Here is a 22,174-nt window from a genome sequence, read left to right on the forward strand (position 1 = left end):
TCAGCCTTCTTTGAAATTAATAAAACTTTCACACACCTTATTTTGTTTCTATGAAATACACTATTAATCCACTGCTTTTAAGATTTCTTTCCTTCTATACACTGAAAAAAATTATTTCCAAAAACAACTAATGAGGAAACCTCTCTCAAGTGCTGTAATCGTGGAAAATACAGTGATCTGCAAAGGGTGCTTTTTAAAACAGTAATTAATACCTTAATTTTGACGGGAAGAAGTGTAAATGACTTTTAGCCTTCTCATAAAGATGTCCATTACTCCCTTACAGATGCAGTTTAAATCTATTTCTCTTAGAGGCACAAGGATGAACCACTGTCAAAGCATTTTCTGGTAACATCCCAAAAGTACTAAGATACAACCTCACAGAAAGAATTAAGATTTCTGCTAATTGATATCAAATTTTATGTGTAATATACCTATACATTATGTATTTTCTTAATAATTGGTTCATTTCTTTTCAGGCCAACTACAGAAAAAAAATAAAAGAATCAAAAAAATCATAGATACTTGCTTTTATTATTGCAGATTAGGCACAAGTTTACTAAATGTACTATAGAACAGCACCACTGAACCCCAATAACACAGCATTTCAGAATTCCTTCAATACTGCAACAGGTTGCCTCTCTTCTCCCTCACTCCTTGTAAAAACAATATGCAAAAAAAAAAAATAAGACCTTCCATATTTGCACTTATGATGTGGATACAAGAAATGTTTTCATAGTGACAAGCAAATCAGCAATAAAAAAGGACTGACCTGAGGTTGGTAATGGTTTATACAGTTCCAGATATTGCTCACCATGCAGCATCTATGTAGAGACAGGCAACACTATATCAACAATGTATTCAGTTGCCCCCCACTGCACACAATCGCAATGGCAAGGAAATATGCAGAAATGTTCAAAATAAACAAAGGAACAAGATGTGTGCATTTTCCCCCTATCGCCCCCCCAACTTTACCTTGAACAAAGTATTTTCAAAGTAAGTACTTTCAAAGCAAGATTTAAGCTTCTGGGAGTATAATAAAAACACAGTAGGCACAAACTACAATTTAACGCAAAACTTGTAATTCATATCGTCTTATGAAGATATCGTCTGTATAAGTGAAATAAATAATTTATTAGAATGCAAGAATATAAACACCAAATTTCCCTTTTCTAAAATTGAGGGCACCTATTAATATTATAAACATACTAATTAAAGCAATTTTATAGTTACATAGAAGGCAAACAAGATTAGATACTTAGCTCTTCCATACCTTTGCAAGATCAATATTTAGTCCTGGAAGAGAAGGAATACCATCAAACATTGAAGTCTGAGCAGGAATTACTCCAAAGCTAGGTAAGCAGCAGAACTCTTCACTTCCTTCAAAGAGAAATTTCAGGTGATCTGGATCCTTAGTTGACATTCCCACACCAAGAGCATATAGAATAGGCTCTAAGTGAGTATACGTATACACCTTTGTAGTCAATTCCCGGCCAACAATGTTGGTCTGAAAATTAGAGATTAGTGTAAAACAAAACTTCATCGTATTTAACACTGCACTTGCATTCTTTCTGTAATTCTCATATCAAATAAAATTCATATTGAACTTTTTTAAAGTATAGCTGCATGTAAACATGAAGCATGAGAAATAAATACCGTAACACATTAGATTAAGGTTGCTTGTACTGCAACAAATACAGTAATGCATTATATCTTGCTGTATACCAATTTATTTCAAGAGTAAATGGTATAACTTAATACTTCTCTGCTCCCAGTAACTTGTAAGAGTTTTTCTAGAACAAACCATGAATGAAATAGCTAATACTGTAATAAAATTGAAAAGAGGGAAAATTAGGTATATTTTAAAAAGGAGACAGAGCAAAAACACATTGTATGTGTCCTTTGCTTCCTCTTCTGAACAATACCTAGCTAAAAAGGCTTACAGAATTTACAAGAATTCTACATTATTTGGTCTATTTAGCCTCAAGTTTTTCCATCAACAATACAAAAAATGAAGACTGGAGTCTGGATAAGTTCTTTTTATTTAGCTTCTTTTTTTCACAGGTTACTACCTTCTTTTTGCAGACAGCAAGCCAGAGTAGAAGTTAATCACCATCAGAACAAGCGTCTATGCTCAAAGTTTTCAGCTAGCTTTGAGTGTATCTGGTAGACAGAGGTACTCACTGTATCAACAGATGAAGAGACCACTGATCCAGAGCTTGTAGGATTCATAGATATGCTCCCTTGAGACTCTATCTGACTTAGAGCATCATTCAATACACTTATGGACTCTAGAAAGGGCAATTGAAAAATGTTACTTGAAAATAACTGTAAATAAGACACTCCAATTAGACAGAAGACAAACATGCCAGCAATGGGATATAGCTTTTCAATTTATTTTTAAACACAGTAAGTAAACCTGTGCCAATGGAGCATAATGTTGCTTCCTTACAGACATCTACATAACAGTTGCTAAGTGGTCTCTGTAACTGTGTTGTGGTTTAACTGGCACGCAGCTAAATATCACACAGCCAGCTGCTCGTTCACTCCCCCACCAGTAGAACAGGAGAATCAAAAAGATAAAAGAACTCAGGAGCTGAGATAAAGACAGTTCACTAGCTAAAGCAAAAACTCCATGCGCAAGCAAGGCAAAAGAACTGATTAATTCACTGCTTCCCATTGGCTAGCAACCATTCAGCATTGTTTACTTGGGAGGAAAATGCCATCCCTCTGAACACCCTTCTCTCCTCCTCTACCCCTAGCTTTTATTGCTGAGCACAACCTCATAGAACATAGAACACCCCTTTGGCCAGCCTGGGCCAGTTGTCCTGGCTGTGCCCCCTCCCAGCTCCTGGTGCAACCCCAGCCTCCTCATTGGCAGGGCAACCAGAGAAGCAGAAAAGGTGTTTTTTTTTTGCTCCCACTGCTCAACAAAAACTGAAATATTTGTGTGTTATCACCACTGATTTCTTAAAAATCAGAAGCACAGCAACATAAAAGCCTCTATGATGAAAATTAACTCTGTCCCAGCTAAGACCAGGACAACTTCCTCCATCATCTCCAAGTAATCAACTAAGACATCTACTTAATTCCAGTGCCTGAAACACCACCACTATTCAAGGCAAGAGGAATAAGTACTTTTGTTGTAACTCCCTGAACAACGGTATTAAGGAGAAGATACCGAGCATTGTTTTTTCAACTGTCTCAGCAGTGAGTATCTGAAAATTAGTACTGCTTCTCTTACTTTTAAAATTATTTGCTATACAAGTAACAAGTCACATCTCCTGGTGGCTACTCTCTTTCCTAAATCACATTATACAGAAAAACCCACATACTCAAACTGAGAAACTGAGGCTTGGACCTTCTGTAATCCCAAGATTCCAAAAAAGATGACGCATGGACGAGATACAGAACTCATTTCTGTTAAAGGCTGACCATCAAGAGTAGCTTGCTCCTCAAAGCTCAGTATGCTAAAATCAGTATTTAACTTTCTTGTATTTGAAAGAAATAGAGAGTTGGACAAGAAGTGGTAAGAAACACACATAGGAGAAATGTATAAATCAGATGAAAACAAAATCATTATTCAACTACGTTTACCTTGGAGCTACCCTCCTGAATTTCAAAACTCCTGTACTCATATAGACTTGCACTGTCTCTCAGGTTGGCACCAAGTCACTCTACTGTGAGGCACTCCCCCAAATACCCTGCTGGCTGAATATCGTCTTAAAGAATCTTGATTTTGTAAACTACGTCTTGCTTCCCAGATTCACTGCCAGAACCGTAATACTGGTTTATTTGTAGCTCAAATCTCGTGGAGAAAAAGACCCATCTACACAGTTGTCTCCATCACTGCTAAAGATAAGCTACAGCTTTGGGTACAAGCACTGTCGTAACACAGCATGAGGCTCTAAGTTTATGTAATGTGAAAGTGTGGAAAATAAGAGCTGTAATTTATGAGAACCCTTTAACAAGGATTCTCTTTTATCATTCATGAAATGAAGGAAAAGCAATAATGAGTTGCTGGGTGAAGCAACAGACTGTTTCTACCTTTCTTGCATAGACAGAAGAAAGGCTTTCACATTGTTTTAAAAACTTCAGGGGAAAATATAGCTGTGATTCCCAAGTAAAACCAAACATTTCACCAACTTTTCAGGTCAACAACCCCTTTCCATGCATGAACATACATACCACTCTTAATGGTGAATTAATGGTGAAATCTCAAAACAAGACTACCAACATGTATTTCCCCTTCAATGACATACATTAAGACTAACATTACTAGAGCAAATGGTAATTTAAACACAGTGTAGAATACTAAAATCTCCTTTTCAAAGAGTATTTCTTATAAAATGTACAACAGTGAGTGAATTCTCAACTGATGGAATTCTCAGTTGGTCAAGTAGCTAGTGTCTGGGTAAACATTAAGGTGATATGTTGGGGTTAACCTTTAACATCAACAACCCCAGCAAAACCATTTTTTAATTTTATTTAAACTCTGCCTTACTGCTTTATTTGTAACCAGCAACAGTACTTGCACTGTGTCGTACCAGAATCCTTTAGTTAGATGTTTACTGAGTTTCAAAGTGTATGTCTTCTAAGATGCAATGTTCTTTCAAGAACAACGGCATTTATTTCTAAAGACAAAGACATTAACAGCATGATATATGCCTATGGCTCTAGGCCCAAGTTTTTTGAGAGGTATCAGGAGAAAATGTTATGCTTTATGTTTCAGAGAGGTATCAGTAGAAAGTGTATGTTATCCTTAATGGTCGTTTTCATTCTTTAATATCAAAAACTACCTTTAAGAAGATGCCCCTCTGGACTGCCCAAAAAAATTAAGCAAACCAACAGAACATCACAAAACACAGGTATCAAAGAAAAGCTTGTTTTCTTTTTTGTTTGCCCTTTTTTTTTTAAAGGGGGGATATTTTTTTTCCCCTCAATTACTATATTGCATAACATTTCCCATCAAGAAGCCCACCTATATTACTTTCATCTTTCAGAGACTGCTAGAGTAGCATGCAGTTGATGTGACTCAACATACTAATTCATTTCAGTCTTCGTTGGCCTTCTGCTGCCTGGAATAATAAGCACCTATAGCGTTACATTTACAGTGAAATTCTAGCAGTTGATCAGATATTGATCCTTTGTGTTAGGCAGAGTTACACCTTAAAAGAAAATCAGACTACTGCCTTAAGAAGTACAAAGGTTGTGATCAAGTACATTGTTATGAGCTAACAGCTTGCCAGAAAAGATTACAAACGCAGATAAGTGTTGTTTGTATACTGTTAAGGATGTTTTCAGTAGTCTTCATTTTGTGTACTGAAGTAAAGGAAGAAGGAAGTGCAGAGTGGTACATTATCATGAAGTTTCACTCAGCTAAATGTGTGAGGATGTCTGAAATTGAGGTTTCACAAGTAGATAATGACAATTTCTACTTTTTAATATATGACTTGGCAAGCTTAATATGGTCCTTTAATGATTCAAGAAATAGTTTGACAGGAATACTTCTGTCAGAAAAAAGCAGGAAACCTTTCCATTAATATCACTGGTTTTGGCATAAATTATTTTATTAGTTGTTATTCCATTACTGAACCCTGAAACCTTCAATGTCCACTACCACAGCATGATCTACTCTTACAGAGCAAATGATTAGCAGACATCAGGGAAAGATTAACCTGAAGAGCAAAGGTTGAAAATTGTCATGGCAAAGCCTAGCTTCTTCCAAAAGCATTCCTCTCACTTTCTAATCAGGGTGCATTGCCTATGAACCATAACCTTTAATTACAGAGGAATAAGAACCCGTGTTTAAAATCTTTTCAAATGTGTATGATGGAAGCAGAAGTTGAAGCTGGAACAGTTTCCTTCTTGTATCCAAAATACTTCTTTACATACGCATCCAAAGATATGCATACACACACATCCATGTATTTTACATTAATTTGCTCTATACCAGAGAATGACCTTTGAAACTTGCAAAAAAGTCATCCAGCAAGAATATTCAAGCTGTTTTCTGCACCTAGGCAGCTTTTAAGACAATCAAAAATGCATATATACATAAAAGCAGGATACTAGATTTAACTGAAACTGGCTCATATTTTTACAATAGAGGTTGAAATTGAGGCAATGAGAGACCAATAAATTGCCTCAAACAAGTGGCAGAGAACGCACAAAATTTTCCGTTTTCAGTAATTTAACAGCAGTCCTGGCTATGCAGGGAGGCCCTAGTTTACTGGAGGTTAGCTAATATTACAATATCTACAAGAAGGGCAGGACGGAGTATCTGGGGAACAACAGGCCTGGCCCTCTGACCTTGGTATTAGGGAAGGTTATGGAACAGATCACCTTGAATATCATGATCCAGCACACGTGGGACAATCATGTGATCAGATGCAGCCAGCATGGGTTTATAGAAGGCTGGTCCTGCTTGACTAACCTGATCTTCCACGACAAGATGACTTAATTATCAGATGAGGGAAAGACTGCAGCTGTTGTCTACCTGTGAAGTGTTTGAAACTGTTTCCCACAGTATTGTCCTGGAGAATCTGGCTCCTCATGGCTTAGACAGGTGCAGAGTTTTCTGGGTGAAGAACAAGCTGAATGGTCAGGCCCAAAGAGCCCTAGTGAAGGGAGTTCAATCCAGCTGACAACTGGTCACCCGTGATGTATCCCAGTCTTAGGGCCGGTTTTGTTTAACTTTTTTATCAATGATCAGGATGACAGGATTGAGGGCACCCTCAGTAAGTTTACAAGCAACAGCAAGTTGGGCAGGAGTGTTGATCTGCTTGAGGGTAGGAAGGCTCTGCAGAGGAATCTGGGTAAGCTGGATTGATGGGATGAGTCCAATCACATGGCATCCAACAAGTGCCAGGTTCTGCACTTGGGTCATAATAACCCCATGCAGTGGTATAGGCTCGGGAAAGAGTGGGAAAGTTGCCCAGCAGAAAATGAGCCGGGGGTGATGGTTGACAGCCAGCTGAACGTAAGCCAGCAGCATGCCCATGTCGTCAGAAAAGCCAAGGGCATCCTGGCCTGCACAAGAAATAGCACAGCCAGCAGGACTAGGAAAGCAACAGTCCCCTTGTACACAGCACTAGTGAGACCACACCTCAAATACTGTGTTCAGATTTAGGCCCCTCACTACAAGAAGGATATTGAGTTGCTCAAGCATATACAGAGAAGGGCAATGAAGCCGGTGAAGAGTCAAGAAAATGAGACATGAGGAGTGGTTGTGGGAACTGAAGCTGTTCAGTCTGGAGAGTACGACACTAAGGGGAGACCTCATCACTCTCTACAAGTACCCAAAAGAAGGCTGGTCTCGTTTCTCAGGTGTCAAGTGATAGGATGTGATGAAATGGTCCCAAGTTGCATACGGGGAAGTTTAGTTCGGACATTTTGAGTATTTTCTTCATGAAAAGAATGGCCAAGCACTGGAACTTCCTGCCCAAGCACTGGAACTTCCTGCCCAAGCAGAGTTCTCATCCCTGCAGGTTTTTAAGAGGCACAGCTATAATGGAGCGTGGTTTAGCGACGGGACACAGTAGGTCAGGATGATGGTTGGATTTGGTAATTTGGAAGGTCTTTCCCAATCTAGATGATACTATCATTCTATAATTCTATGTGAACACAAGAGCACGTAGTGCTTTGTGGGAGCAAAGGCTACGAGATCTAGCTCTGTGAGAGGTAATACAAGGAACCAGCACAACACTGCACAATGTAACATGCAACTGTGACCGGCTGTACATGACCACACATTCAGAAGCTTCTGCATCACATCTAATTCTGTCTTTCTGCTTATGTCCAGGGCCTCTCAGTATCTCAAAACACGGAGTCACATTACCTTGACAAATTTGTCAGCTGGCTAGAGACAGCTGCAAATGAGACTGATAAATCCTTCTATAGTACAAGCTAAACCAGTCACGTTATTTTGCAATTGTTGCTGCCTAAGAGTGTTGGTTGCAGTGGCTTGGCTGACATACAGGAAGGTAGAAAGTCACTGTAACTTGATTCTGTGTCCTAATCCTAAAACTCTGATTATGCTCTGCTTATTTTCTTGAAAGACTTCTAGCTTGTTCTGAAATAGTAGAATAAAAGCTAAAGCTATGATTTCAGTATAAACATAATTAGGAAAAAAAAATCATCTAAATTAGGAGAAATACCTAAGCAAAAGTGCAAAGACAGGCATAGTCAGTTACATCATGTCAACTTTTGGGGTAAGAGGAGGCAAAAGACTACTGCACAATCAGCAGCTGCTCTAGAAAAAGATGTGTGCTAACTACCAAGGAAGTTCATTTTACTGTGCCCCTTATCATGAAAACTAAAAAGCAAAGAGCTACTGAATCAATGAACTGCTAAGTGTAGTGACAATTAGCTATTTCCTATTAGTTTTACAGAGCTCAAGCCCTGTAAAAATCATATGCTGGTACACAAGCAAGAATTTTTTTTAGCTTGACTCAGTTTACATCCTGAGAGAACAAACTAAGCCTAGAAATTGAAGAAGTGCTTAAACTCAAAAAAGGTGGAAAAGGAAGTTCCTATTTTTACTTAAGCTGGTTTTATGGTTTTAAGGAAAAGAATCCAATCGTTTTGCTTCTTAAAAGACCACTACTCTTAACAGGAAGATGAGACAGTAGACATTAGACATTTAGCATTAGACATTTAGCATTAGTAGACAGTAGACATTTAGCATTCAGTATTTGTATACCACCAGCAAAACACCCTCAGCTGAAATACACAACTAGGAACATGCTCCTGTTATAAACCAAATGATTGTTTTGCTAGAAATTATTCTAGACACATGATAAATGAAAGGATCAGCATGTAATGTAAGAGAATGACTTCACCCTTTGCTTGCAAAAAAGAGATTTCTATGGTAAAAAAATGAATCCAAGTAATTTACATATAGTTGCTACAGATGTAGGAGACATTATCTTTCACAACAAAACCAAAACACAATGCTTTTAGTTTCTGCAAACTACAATGAATGGGATTGAAAGCACTCTTGCCAGCATGTCCACGTTATAAATCAAGATTAACATCTATGATTATTCAGTTTTTGTTGTATATTACAGGCAAATACTTTATCTAATTAGTATTTTTTCTTTATAATTACACATAATGGTTAGTACATGATTGCTTTTCCCAGCAAGTTACTTAAATTAATGAAATCTTCTGGGAGTGTTTTAACTTGCAGATACTAGGTATTGTAGCACTCCATTTTTCAGGCAAGTACTCTAATTAGTTTCCCTTATTTAACACTTGAATGCCTTCAAGCAATAAAGTTGAAATATTGACAGTATGAAAAACTTTTAGTATAGAACTGAAAAATTAAATCTATTCAGACAATGTCTTCAGCATTTTGCTCAACTGTTTTGATAATTCTTATATACATGGAATTAAAACAAAATATTTCATTCATCCTAGCAGCACCTCTGGCTTGATGTCAGTGAAATGATAATGTTGTAGTTAGTCTAACTTCATAACAAAAGAGTAGCTAATGCATGTAACACTGCATTGGAGACTCAGATTAACAATGTTTACCACTGTAAGAAAACACAAACCTCTTATTTTGCACTGTAAGCATAACTACTTCGGGAATCTAAAATTTTGTCCATTTCTTTTGTTTGTTTTTTTTTTTTTTTTTTTAATTCCAGATATCATCAAGTGGAAGATGCTGTCTATTATACATAGTGCTTAAGCTGAAGCAAAAGAAATTCCCACCTACAACCATTTCTCTACATTTGTTTTTGCCTGCAACTAATAAAAATTATATGTTATATGTGACAGGTTGGAGAACAGATCAGAAGATATAAAGCTGGAATTACTTCTTTTTTTAAATACCATTCCACAGAGGGAAGAACATTTATAAACTCAAATACGTTTGGAAATGGGACTTCTGCAAAAGAAGATGAGTGAAAACAATCGGTAAGTTGACAGTAAACTAATGTATTGCTGGTTATATTCCTCCACCAAGTTCCAAGGTAACTGACAGTCTGCTGTTCTGGTTTTGTATCAGACAGCTAGAAAACATCCCTAAAGTTTTAATATAATCATAGAATCATAGAATATCCCAAGTTGGAAGGGACCCATAAGGATTATCAAGTCCAGCTCCTGGCACTGCACAGGTCTACCCAAAAGTTCAGACCATGTGACTAAGTGCACAGTCCAATCTCTTCTTAAATTCAGACAGGCTTGGTGCAATGACTACTTCACTGGGGAGCCTGTCCCAGTGTGCAACCACCCTCTCAGTGAGGAACCTCCTTCTGATGCCCAGTCTAAACTTCCCCTGCCTCAGCTTAACCCCATTCCCACGGGTCCTATCACTGGTGTTTATGGAGAATAGGTCACCTGCCTCTCCAATTCCCCTTGCAAGGAAGTTGTAGACCGCAATGAAGTCCCCCCTCAGCCTCCTCTTCTCCAGGCTGAACAGGCCCAGTGACCTCAGCTGCTCCTCATATGTCTTCCCCTCCAGGCCCTTCACCATCTTTGTAGCCCTCCTCTGGACACTCTCCAACAATTTAATGTCCTTTTTGTCCCGTGGTGCCCAGAACTGCACACGGTGCCAGAACTGCACACGGTGCCTAGAACTGCATCCCCTAGCAGGTTTTAAGACCAACATCTTAAACATTTACTGAGCTTACTAGCAACCTGAAAATCTCTGAAATTTAATTGGCGTTATACATACAGACACCTCTTTCTCCCCAAACATGTATACAATGTCATTTCCTAATTTGACAAATACTCAATTATTGGCCTAAATAACCACATGTATAATAAAAAAAAAACATCAGGGATACTAAGCACACATAACATATTAATGAACAGTAAAGGTAACTAACATCTTGAGAAGTCTCAGTAAGCAGTCATAGAAAAAATAAACCACACAAACTAAACTATGGCAACTATTAACTAGAGACAGATAAGACAGACAAGAAAGACAAAGAAAGCTTGGACAATGAAAGGGAAGCAAGTATGCTATCAGAAAAGATCGCTCTTATTTTGAGGAAAAAAAAAAAAAAAAAGAAACTATCAGAAAGGAACAATGAAAATAAAGCATTCAAAGACATAGTCAGCTTGGTCACTAGCAAAGGGGCTGATGTTGTCCAACAAGGCACTTTGCTGTTTATACCAAATGACTTCTTAACCAGAAGAACCTTTTTGGTATGGAAAAGGCTAACAGAAACCAAGGTTCCAGGACTGAAAAGAATGTGTAACCTCTCTATTACACTGCTACTACCTGTATTTGTGTCTAGTCAAACAACATACTGCCTGTAATCTAGCTGCAGTACACGAAGTGACAGTAACATCACCTCGCTAGAAAACTGACTCTTAAGATGGCTGTCTTAATTCTACAGATAAAAACACAAGTTGCCTTTAAAAGATCTAACTGTACAGAAATAGTAAATGATTAACGTAATTACAAAAGAACTAAATGGTTCCGTAGACTATTTATTAGAAGTAACATTTTAGCAGTTGTCTGTTAAGAAAATATTGTCTTCAAAGTTTTCTTGCCCCGACTTTTTACATGATTACATGTTTTACCTTGGATACTTCTAGGTTTGCTGGCGTTATCAAAGTCACAGACTTTCTCCCACTTATCTCTCACTGCTTCAGGAGTCATTGGCTGATCCTTTCCTCTGACAATAGCACCCAAGGATCGCTCCCAGCGCACTAATTAAAACAACAGAAATGGGAGACACTGAACAGAACTTAAGCTGGCTGTCACGGCAAGAAACAAACAAAAAGAGCACTTAATTTCTTTAGAGCACTTTTCATCCAGGCCACTACTTTCAAGACGGTGGAAGATAGGAAAGGTTAAATGCACCGCAATCTAACTCACCAGTGTAACAGAGCTGGACCAAAAGGACTCACTGGTTTTCACTGGCTTTAGAAAAGTAATAGCACTGGTTGTAAGTTTCATTAAAGCCAACAACAGGTTGCTTTTTTGGAAATACTACGTCAGTTGTCGGATTATTGTCTAGTGAAATGCTGTAGCTAGTGTGCACCTACAGACATTCTTTTCTGATATGCTTTTGGCTACTGCTAGTTAGGGATCTTCTGAAACCCTTGGAAAACTACATGGAAAATGTGAAAACAATCTGTTAACTATGTTAGAATGTTTATACCGGTAGTCAGCATCTCTAAATGGTCCCTGCAGTCATATTTCAATACTGTCATTTGAGAGAAACTGTTAAAGCTAACATGAAATCAGCTCAGGGAGAATATAGGTTCCCTAGGCTGCAATTAATCCTTAAACTGTCATGTTGTTTTTGCTTTTAGTTATCAATAAACAATGAATAAACCTCATTAGCAACCTGCTTTCATTTTAGGGATGGGAACAGGAGCCACTACTATGATAAAGGATGGTATTTACTTTTGACCACGGATGAGGAGAAGCCAGTGACTTTCAGCTGCATCAGAAGTCAGCTCCTTGTGGAGGGCAGCAAGAGGTTTGCTGCCCCATTTTTTTTCAATCTATTTAATACAGAAAAAGCTATTCCACTGCCATCAAAACATCTACAGTTAGTGAGAAATAGAAAAAGCTGCTTTTGGGTTTGTTTTTCTTATTTCCCTCAAGTGGGCAAAACACATTTTGAAAAAAAGGAGAGCACTTCTTGAATTAAATGGCCCTTCCAACTCACAATACTCATGTATATTGAAAAACCCTTAAACAGTTTAGGAAAATAATGTCTATATTAGGGTCAACAAGTATCTTTAGGAAAGACATTTCACACATTGAATTAAGTTTTCCATCTGGTAAGCACTCAGAACTATCTATGAGTTTTCTCTACTTGCATACTTAAGCTAGTTACTGGAGTAACTCAATAAAGATATTTACCTGGCATAGCTACCAGTTATTAGAAGACAAATCACTTCCAATTGTTAATGCAAATCATTAGCATTCTTACAACAGTATAAACACAGGTGGAAAACATCTAGGATGCAGCCTGTTTGCCAGTATGTGCTACTTTTATACCATGAAAAATTGAAGGAATCAAGAAGAGGCAGAAATGTACACTTAGGACCAAAAAAAAAACATTCTTCATAACTTCAGCTATAGCTTTTGATCCAAGAACTAAAGACTAGTCAGGCACATTTCCAATTACTACTAATCAGCTCAAAGCATAACAAAACACATTCTTAACAGCTTCCTCCATGCATAGTGAAATTTGTAATTTGTACTTAAAATAAGCAGTTCCCTGAGAATGGTAGATCTTTGCCTATTTTCTGTGCCTTAATTAAAATGTCTTAAGCAGAGGTTAACTGCAAAGTCTGCATACTTTTGCTGTCAATTCAAAAACCAAAATCCATCTTGCAATAAGATGTACTTACATTTTCCAATCCATCCGGCTCCCACCTGTCAAGAAGAAGAAAAATCATCTACTTACTTTGCATATTACTATGCAAACTTTTCATGAGGCAAAAAAACAAAAGTATACTTCAGAACAAAGTCAACATAATAAACTTTTATAAACTGCCACTAATTGAATGTCAATAATGGAATGTGAGCAACAAAATTTTAAGAACATAACATCTTCCACCCAATTTATGAGCTAGTAATATGATGAAAGTACCTATGTGTTCCATTACTAATTCATCCTTCCTGCAAGTTGATTTCTGTGCTTGAATGATTTATAAAAACACAAAATTCCTTTTGAAGTTGTTGCTTTGGTATGTTTTCAAACATACGATGTTACAGTAAGAATTGTAACAATCAATCAGTATATCTGAGCACACACCAGAATTTGATAACTTTGCTATTATCTGACATACCTGCCATAAACAGCACGACAAGGCGAATGTTTCTATCTGTGCTCCGAGTATGTGTTTTTTCCCATGTTAATTCAGTTTCAGAAAAAAAAGGTTAAGACTGCAGAGGCTAAAGCAAATTACCAGTTTGCAGCTGGGACAGGGAAAGAGGGGGGTGGCAGGAAGGAGCAGAAAAAAAGAAAGAAGAAAAAATTACCTCAAACAGACTGCCATTCTCCATACAGCTCTCGTGGCAAAGCCAAAGAACTAATGGAGCAACGTACTCTGGTTTGAAAGCATCGATCAGATCTGGAATTAATTTGAGGGGGAAAACCACAAATTAGAAATACGGTATGATTTCATCAAACCTTGCTAAATTTCCATCTTACTGGCAACGTGAAACATGGGCAAGCCAGACAGACAAAAGCCTGATGGAGATGTATCCGAGCAATTTCCCTTTCTATCTGTTATGAAGTTATAAATACGAGAATGTGAAAAAGAATTACAGCTGCTGAGTATCTGAGAAAAATTGCGTTTGTAAATGTCAAGTTTTTTAAGTGTTACACTGGGAATTATAAGCCCCGCTAAATTTATGTCTCTATCTATTTCTTTGGATTTACATGGTCATCTGGCATGGAAGAAAATCTTAAAGATAGGGAAATTGTCACAGACCAAAACTGGTTGTCTAGGCAGCTCCTAGCATGTTTTCTACCCGCTTTCTGAAAAGCATAATTGAATTTGGTAAGATTCCTTTTTCAGCTTATAGAATATTTTTTTTTCAACAGTAGTAGATACATAACTGTAGCTGAGCTAAAGGTCAGCTAGTGTTTTCAAATATACTCTCAAAGATAAGAGCTGGAAAAGTTCAGCATTACCCATACTTCTTTAACAGCAAAGCTGAAGTAACAGAAGATTATTTTTAGAAGTTCTACAAAGGTAACAGGAAACAAAACTCTATTTACTACGGTGGTTTTTAAGTGCCTAACAAAAGCTGCAGGGTTTTCTAAAGTATTGCATTTCATGCCACACACCATTTAGTTTCAGAAGTTAACACTAAGTGCCATCACTAATGCCATTAATCCACTATTAAATACAGAATTAGGTAGTAAAAGTTTTTTTAAAAAAGGAAAAAGATGCAAACTTTTGTACAACTCTAGCAAGAACAAAACTAAATAGACCAAGTTGAACATACACAACTGTTGTAATAGTATAGCAGAGTTGCTTGCAGACATTTAAGGATGGATGACAGGGAAGTACTGACTTATCCTTAAAATTATCCTTACAAGGATAATTTTACAAGACATATGAAAATATTTTTGAAGCACTGGAGTCTAAACCTCTCATGAGTATTTGAAAAACAGGGTAGGGAGAGAGGGAGCCAGGTATGGAATAAGCAATCAGAGCTGCAGTCATCTTATGGGGACCTAATGATCTCACTCTTCTTAAAATGACTGAGAAAGAAAATTAGAAGGCAGTTTTATCACTTCACGTAAAAAGTATTCACAGAATTCCAGCTAGTGAACATCTCTTTAAACTTCAAGAGCTCTGGGCTGTAAGCTTAACAGATGTGATGCTTAGGTAAGCGTAATAAATCCATGTCGTGAACAACCTGTAGAGATGCCAGATTTTCTGATCACTTGGATTATTTAGACCTAAAGCAGGATGCTTTACATAGGACTTAACAAGTGAAACAAAATCATGTATTCAATCTATGTATAACCATACAAAATATATTACTCTTTACTATGCTCTATGTCAGTCTGAAAAATGTACTAATTCTGCTAGCTTTGAACTTTCCCTGTCACTAGGCAAAAGAAGTAGGGCTGGGGGATGAAATAAGATGACTAGAAGACTTTCTGAAAGCAATTTCTTTTAACAGAGTTTTCTTGCTTTGACTGCTTTTTGTTTCTCTGGTCATTTGCCAAAGTAATTAGTCACGCTATTTATCCTAAATTTATACTTCACACACAGCTGTATCTCATGACATACTAGTCCCTATACGCATAGAGTGACTTCTCATTGCAATGCTCTATTAAAACTTGTTCAATTACTCAAAGATTGTTAGCTGTGCAATACAGAAAAACATACTAGGTAACTCAGTTCATTATTGTCTGCTGCTGATCATGGAACAAAGCAGTACACACGTAACATATTGTGTAAAAATGGTCTTTGTAAATCAGACAATACTGGAAGTGCAGACACCCTATGCATGTACATCATCCTACATCTAACAAAACAAACAAGCCTTTTCACTACCTCAGGGAGGATATTGGAAGAGACTGTAATTAAAAAGCCTTACTATATGAAATTGGTTTTGCAAATTACAAAAATTGCTTCGTATCTTATAGCAAAAAATAAAGGTTCCTTATAACAACTAGTCAGTTGACAGTCCAAAGACCAAAAGACAGTACAATAATGAATTAGCAGTTTCTCAAGTGCAAAGGATTTGCATTTTCCAGTAAGAAAATTAGCTGTTCTGCAATTCACTGAAAAAATGTCTGCACACATACACCTTAAATAATTCACCTTGTGGCATGACAGTCTGGGTCAGTCTGGATCCAGCAGTAGGAGCAATGGTGTTGCAGTGGATGTTGTACTTCCGGCCTTCAATTGCAATTGTGTTTGAAAGACCCAAAAGGCCAAGTTTTGCAGCACTGTAGTTGGCCTGACCAAAGTTTCCATAAATTCCAGCAGCTGAGGAAGTCATAATTATCCTTAAGGGAAAACAAAAAGAAGTTATATGACTTCAAGTTATTTAATTCTTCACAGCAATACTTTCCAGCTGTGGCATTATATTTTCTGTATTCTACCAAAGTGTGGAAATAAGAATGAAAGCACTATTTTTGGTAACAATCAGATGCCTTTTCAGTGTCTGACTGATGGAAAACATTGGACAAACCTTTAGGAGTTGTCATAGTAGAAGAAAACTATGAATGTCTGTAGGCAATAAATCTTACTGTCTCCCAGGCTGAGTCTGTTTCGCCTGTCACGATAATTACTGCACGATCTCCTTGTCCTTATCTCAACCCTTGAGCCCTTTGCATCACATTTTCTCCCCACTCCTCTTTGAGAGGAGGGAGTGAGAGAGCGGTTGTGGTGGAGCTCGGCCGCCCACCCAAGTAAAATCACCACAATGTCATGTTCCTTTCTGAGTTATACTGTGAAACAATACACACTTTGTGACAAAATTATGGCGTAGAAGAATGTATTTTCTTTTCCTGCTCTAACTGCACTTCAAATGGCAATATTATTATTAATAACAAATGACTTCAGCAGTCAGAAAACTAAATTTATTGGAAATGGCTTCACCTTTTTATCTACCTAGTAACATATGAAAAAGCATTCTTACTGAATTCACACAAAACTTCAGAGAATCCTAATGTGCATTAAATAAGCAAAAGAAGAAATTCACAGAGTCTTGCCCTTTGCTGTTCCCTAACATTATGGCTGTGGAGATAACTGAACTGTTCACAAGACAGATCTAAAGCCACTGAAGTTTATAGCTGTTCTGAGGCAAGATAACATTGTGCTGCATGTCTTATAATACAAAACCCAAAAGGAAAAAAAAAAAGTGTCCACATCTTCACATTTAAATGAAGCCTTATCAGAATCAGTCCGAATCTACGACAAGCACACTGCATATCTAGGATCAAAATCTATTTAGTTTTTTATTTTCACTTGCATCACTGGCAACAACCCACTATTTTTAATCTAAATAAAGAGATATGTTGCAAGTACTGGCTCAATATCACCAAGATGAAAAAAGCTACAAAATCTATAACAAACAAGCATTTTGCAGATGGCACACATCTATACATAAACCGCAGAAGTACTCACTACCACTGTTACCTAAGCAAATACCTAAAAGGAGCCCAGGGAAGTGCATCCTAAATGGTTGCAACTCCTAGACTTTACCCATGTATTCTGCATGTGGAGCTTTTCCCTCACCATTCTACTTTACTTCCCTGGAATGAGAATGAATGTTAGTTTGGTCACAGAATGATAAAGAAATTAATACATCTTTCAGCATGTGGGCACTGCCATTAAGATTAACATAATCCCATCAGCGTTTCGATAAATGCAACAAAAACAAAATAAAATAAAGATCTGAAGTCACTTTGTCCTCTCAGCTAACATATAGAAACAAACTTAGCATACAGAATTGTATAATCATTAAGGTTGGAAAAGACCTCCAAGACCAGCTGGTCCAACCATTCCCCGTATCACCACTACTACCCACTAAACCATGTCACTAAGTATGACATCCAACCTTTTCTTAAACACCCGCAGGGACGGTGACTCCACCACCTCCCTGGACAACCCATCCCAGTGCCTGACCACTCTTTCTGAGAAGAAATGTCTCCTCATTTCCAACCTGAACCTCCCCTGGCACAACTTGAGGCCATTCCCTCTAGTCCTATCGCTAGTTACCTGTGAGAAGAGGCCAACCCCCAGCTCCCCACACCTTCCTTTCAGGTAGCTGTAGAGAGCGGTAAGGTCTCTCCTGAGCCTCCCCTTCTCCAGACTAAACAACCCCAGTTCCCCAGACGCTCCACATGGGACTTGTCTTCTAAACTCTTCACCAGCCTCGTAGCCCTTCTCTGAACACGTTCCAGAGCCTTGATGTCCTTCTTGTAGTGAGGGACCCAAAACTGAACACAGTACTTGAGGTGCGACCTCACCGAGGCAGAGTACAGGGAGCAGATCACTGCCCTGGTCCTGCTGGCTGCACTATTTCTGATTCAAGCCAGGATGCTGTTGGCCTTCTTGGCCACCTGTGCACACTGCTGGCTCATGCTTGGGTGAGCATCCACAAACACCCCCTAGATCCTTTTTCCCTGCACAGCCTTCCTGACACTCTGCCCCAAACTTGTAGCGCTGCATGGGGTTGCTGTGGCCAAAGTGCAGGACCCAGCCATGTTGAACCTCATCCCATTGGCCTCTGCCCATTGACCCATCCTGTCCAGGTCCCTCTGCAGAGCCTTCCTACCCTCCAGCAGATCGACACTTCCCCCAACTTGGTGTTGTCTGCAAACTTACTGAGGGTGCCCTAAATTCCCTCATCCAAGTCATCAATAAATATATAAACGAGGATGGGCCCCAACACCAACCCCTGGAGAACACCACTGGTGACTGGTAACCAGCTGGATCTCACTCACTTCACCACCCCCCCTCTGGGTCTGGCAACATGCCACAACTTTTAAGTCAAATATTTTTGCCCAAAGGGAAATAAACAAACAAACAAACAAGCCCCTAAGATCCATAAGCAGAATAAAGAGCAAAAGAACTTCTCAGACTTGGGACATAACGGGCACATTACACACATTTCTAGTGAGTAATAATGAAATTAAGTGTTATTTCTATAACCCTACAGCTCCTGACTGGGATATCTCCATCTACATGGACAGACCTGTAAAGGTGGGTGGGGTAGGAGGACAGAACTGAAAGTGCTTACACATCTAGACTGATGATTGTTTAACTGCAGTGAGAATGAAAGAAAAGGATGCAAAACTCCTTCAACTTAAAGACATGCATCAGTCTATGTCTTACTGAAAAAAAAAGAGATATTTAAATTTTTACCTGCCAAACTTCTGATTTTTCATATGATTCCATGCAGCTCGGGTGACAAGGAATGATCCCCTCAGATGAATTCTATGAATTATATCTAGGAAAAAATTAATTGTAATTTAATAAACCCAAGATTTTGTCTGCTCATTTGAAATATACCAATTGTTTCTTCTTGACAAAAAACACACACTCTTCACACGCTGAAACTGTGACTAGAAAGGTTTGTTTTGTTTTCTTTTTAAAAATCATTTTGAAGTGCTTGTCTGAACATACACTGACCATCCCTTCCTCCTGTTGGGATGGAGATCTGCATAGAATTTACAAGCATCTAAAATTCCTGCCCTTGAACAGAGTCAAGTAAGGCCTACAAAAGCTATGCCATTTTTAAAGAAGACTACTCAACTAGTTTATCAGCACCTACCAACTCACTGCAGGTTGCCCATGTTCTCTTCCATCCCTTGGCACATCCGTTTTCTTTCCTCCGTCCCTAGTTCTGGGTCTTTTCAATCCTATTTAGCATTCAGTCAGCACTAGTGTTAAGAACGCATTCTGCTCACAAACACCGTACTGTGTTTCTCACATGGCTCTTTTTTCTGTTTCACTCAGCAACTCGAAAGGGCAACTAGGGCCTTTCTTTCCCTTGAGAAATTCACCCACCTACCATGCATTGCAGCACAGAGCTGAACACAAGGCAACTGAACACAAGCATGTTATAACTAAGCTCTCAAGGCAAAGGTAATTCTCTGATCTGGCACAGACAGCCTTCCTCCCCTTTTCTTGCCTGAACTAATGGGAAGGATATACCTTCCATGTTTCACACATTAAGTTAATTTCAAAGTTTATCAACTCACCCCAATCTTCATCACTTATCCGAACAAAGGAACGGTCTCTTAAAATCCTAAAAAACATTATCAGGAGAAGCAAAATGGAAGATGAAATAGTGTTTACACAAAAGTAACACTTCACAATCATACAGGAAAATATCTGCATATTTACTTACCCTGCATTGTTTATGACAATATCTGAAAAGAGAAAAAAGGAAAAAGAAAACTTAGTGAATATGCTGACAAAATACAAGGTTACTTCTATTTTTCTCCCAGTTCTATAAAATATATATGAACAAAACATAACACTGCACACATACATTATTTTACTATTCTATACTCTAGCTCCCTGTTCTGATTTGGCAAACTACCACTGGACAATAATTAAGACAAAATGTCTGGGTAGAGGCAAGTCTCAGCCTACTGACAGAACGAAGACAGATAAAGAAGTTGAGAAGCGATGGCTATCTGGGAACACAATATTTGCAAGATGCAGCCATCCTGCTCAGTTTTGCAGCTTGCTTTGTATTCCACTGCACTCCAGATTATGCATTTTGTGCCACCATCTTTGTTACAGTAATCTCAAACAAAAGTTGGAAGCACTAGAGTTGTAGAGCCACACAAAAAACCTGAATCATAACCTTTCATCAAACTTTTAGTTTGAATCATCTTGGCTTTGATCACATACAGTATTAGCCATTTAAGCACAAAAAAACTACATAAATTTCACAGTTAAGGAGTGACAATCATATGCAAAAGAGGAACTTTACTTGTTAGATGAAATAACTCAGGCATGGCTTTTTTTTTTTTTTGTGTGTGTGTTTGAGTATTTTGATTTTCCCATATGCAAAAGAGCTTCCCAAACATGCCAGAGCCTATCTGACTCTCCAACTCCATTATTTATCTTAATTTTATGCAATTAGTTATAATAATTGATGAGCTCTGTGCTTTGCTACAGAAACTGTTAAACATTACATAAGTACCAAAATTCTTCAGGGCAGAATCTTAGATTAAGCTGTAAACTTTTGCTAAAAAGTAACAGGAGGAAAAGCTGCCTATTCAGATTTATAAAGGCATGCCCCTGCAATCTGATGAAATCAAGGGCTTGTGAGTACAGAGCAACTGCTGTCATGCTGTACTTCATACACTTGTTAACTATCCTGTCTATAATGGTGCTGCACTTTCAAACAAGTTTTAATAATTAAGCAACTGTACCTATCCTCCCAAAAGCCTCAAGTGCTGACTTCACAAGCTTTTCACCATCTTCCACTGAATCTATAAGAAAAAAACATGAATTTCAGTAAATCCAATTGGATACATTACATTTCCAGGACATTAATAGCTAATTCCACAAAGCTAAGAAAACATATTGTGTACAACCCCAATATAAAATAAATTGAGTCATCATTTGCATATGGCCTAAAGCAAACCTCACTTAGTAAGTTTAACTGCTGCAGTGTTTGGCACTGCAAGAAAAACAAGAAGCCAAACAAGTAAGAACAGTCCTTTACATTTTGCCTCTGGTAACTGCAGCTGGACCCTTTTTCAGTAATCCAATACTGAGATAATGCATGAAAGATCATTAATAGAAGAAAATGAATTTGGAAACCCTTTATGAACTTGCTTTTAGCATCTCTGCCTCCTTGCTCCAACTTAACGTCCACCTATTTAGTATATATGATATTGCCAAGCTAGCAGTAGTCCTTTACTAAGCAGTGTTAACTTTTCATTTAAAATGCCCACTATAGCTAAAGATAAAGCATTAAAGTAGTCCAGAAGAATAACATACCATAATTGGGTACTGCTTTCCCTCCTTTTGCTCTGATTTCACTGACAACTTTGTCAGCAGCTGAGGAGCTCTTGCCATATCCCTTGAAGTCACCTCCAAGATCATTCACTGTGCATCACAAAGAAATATTTTTTTAATCGTTAATCTCAGCCTTTCTTGTTTCTGATTCTCTCATTATCACACTAGAAGTTTTAAGGAGTATGAATATAACCTGTTGCATCTGGATCCTGTTGAAAATTTCAGACAA

General features: G+C 38.0%; 1 protein-coding gene across 1 annotated transcript in view; it reads right to left on the minus strand.

Annotated features, from left to right (window-relative positions):
• The window catches only part of HSD17B4 (hydroxysteroid 17-beta dehydrogenase 4), a 62,840-nt gene that overhangs the window by 34,191 nt on the left and 6,475 nt on the right, over positions 1-22,174 (minus strand). The window contains exons 3-14 of the mRNA XM_035309797.1: positions 21,928-22,035; positions 21,354-21,413; positions 20,315-20,336; positions 20,166-20,212; positions 19,327-19,411; positions 16,273-16,460; positions 13,964-14,055; positions 13,330-13,354; positions 11,539-11,667; positions 2,182-2,288; positions 1,271-1,504; positions 770-821 (exon numbers count right to left, since the gene is read on the minus strand). Of these exons, the coding sequence (XP_035165688.1) occupies positions 770-821; positions 1,271-1,504; positions 2,182-2,288; positions 11,539-11,667; positions 13,330-13,354; positions 13,964-14,055; positions 16,273-16,460; positions 19,327-19,411; positions 20,166-20,212; positions 20,315-20,336; positions 21,354-21,413; positions 21,928-22,035 (1,149 nt within the window). The remainder of the gene's footprint in view (positions 1-769; positions 822-1,270; positions 1,505-2,181; positions 2,289-11,538; positions 11,668-13,329; positions 13,355-13,963; positions 14,056-16,272; positions 16,461-19,326; positions 19,412-20,165; positions 20,213-20,314; positions 20,337-21,353; positions 21,414-21,927; positions 22,036-22,174) is intronic.

This window comes from Oxyura jamaicensis, chromosome Z (assembly GCF_011077185.1).
Source record: "Oxyura jamaicensis isolate SHBP4307 breed ruddy duck chromosome Z, BPBGC_Ojam_1.0, whole genome shotgun sequence".
NCBI classification, from domain to species: Eukaryota; Metazoa; Chordata; class Aves; order Anseriformes; family Anatidae; genus Oxyura; species Oxyura jamaicensis.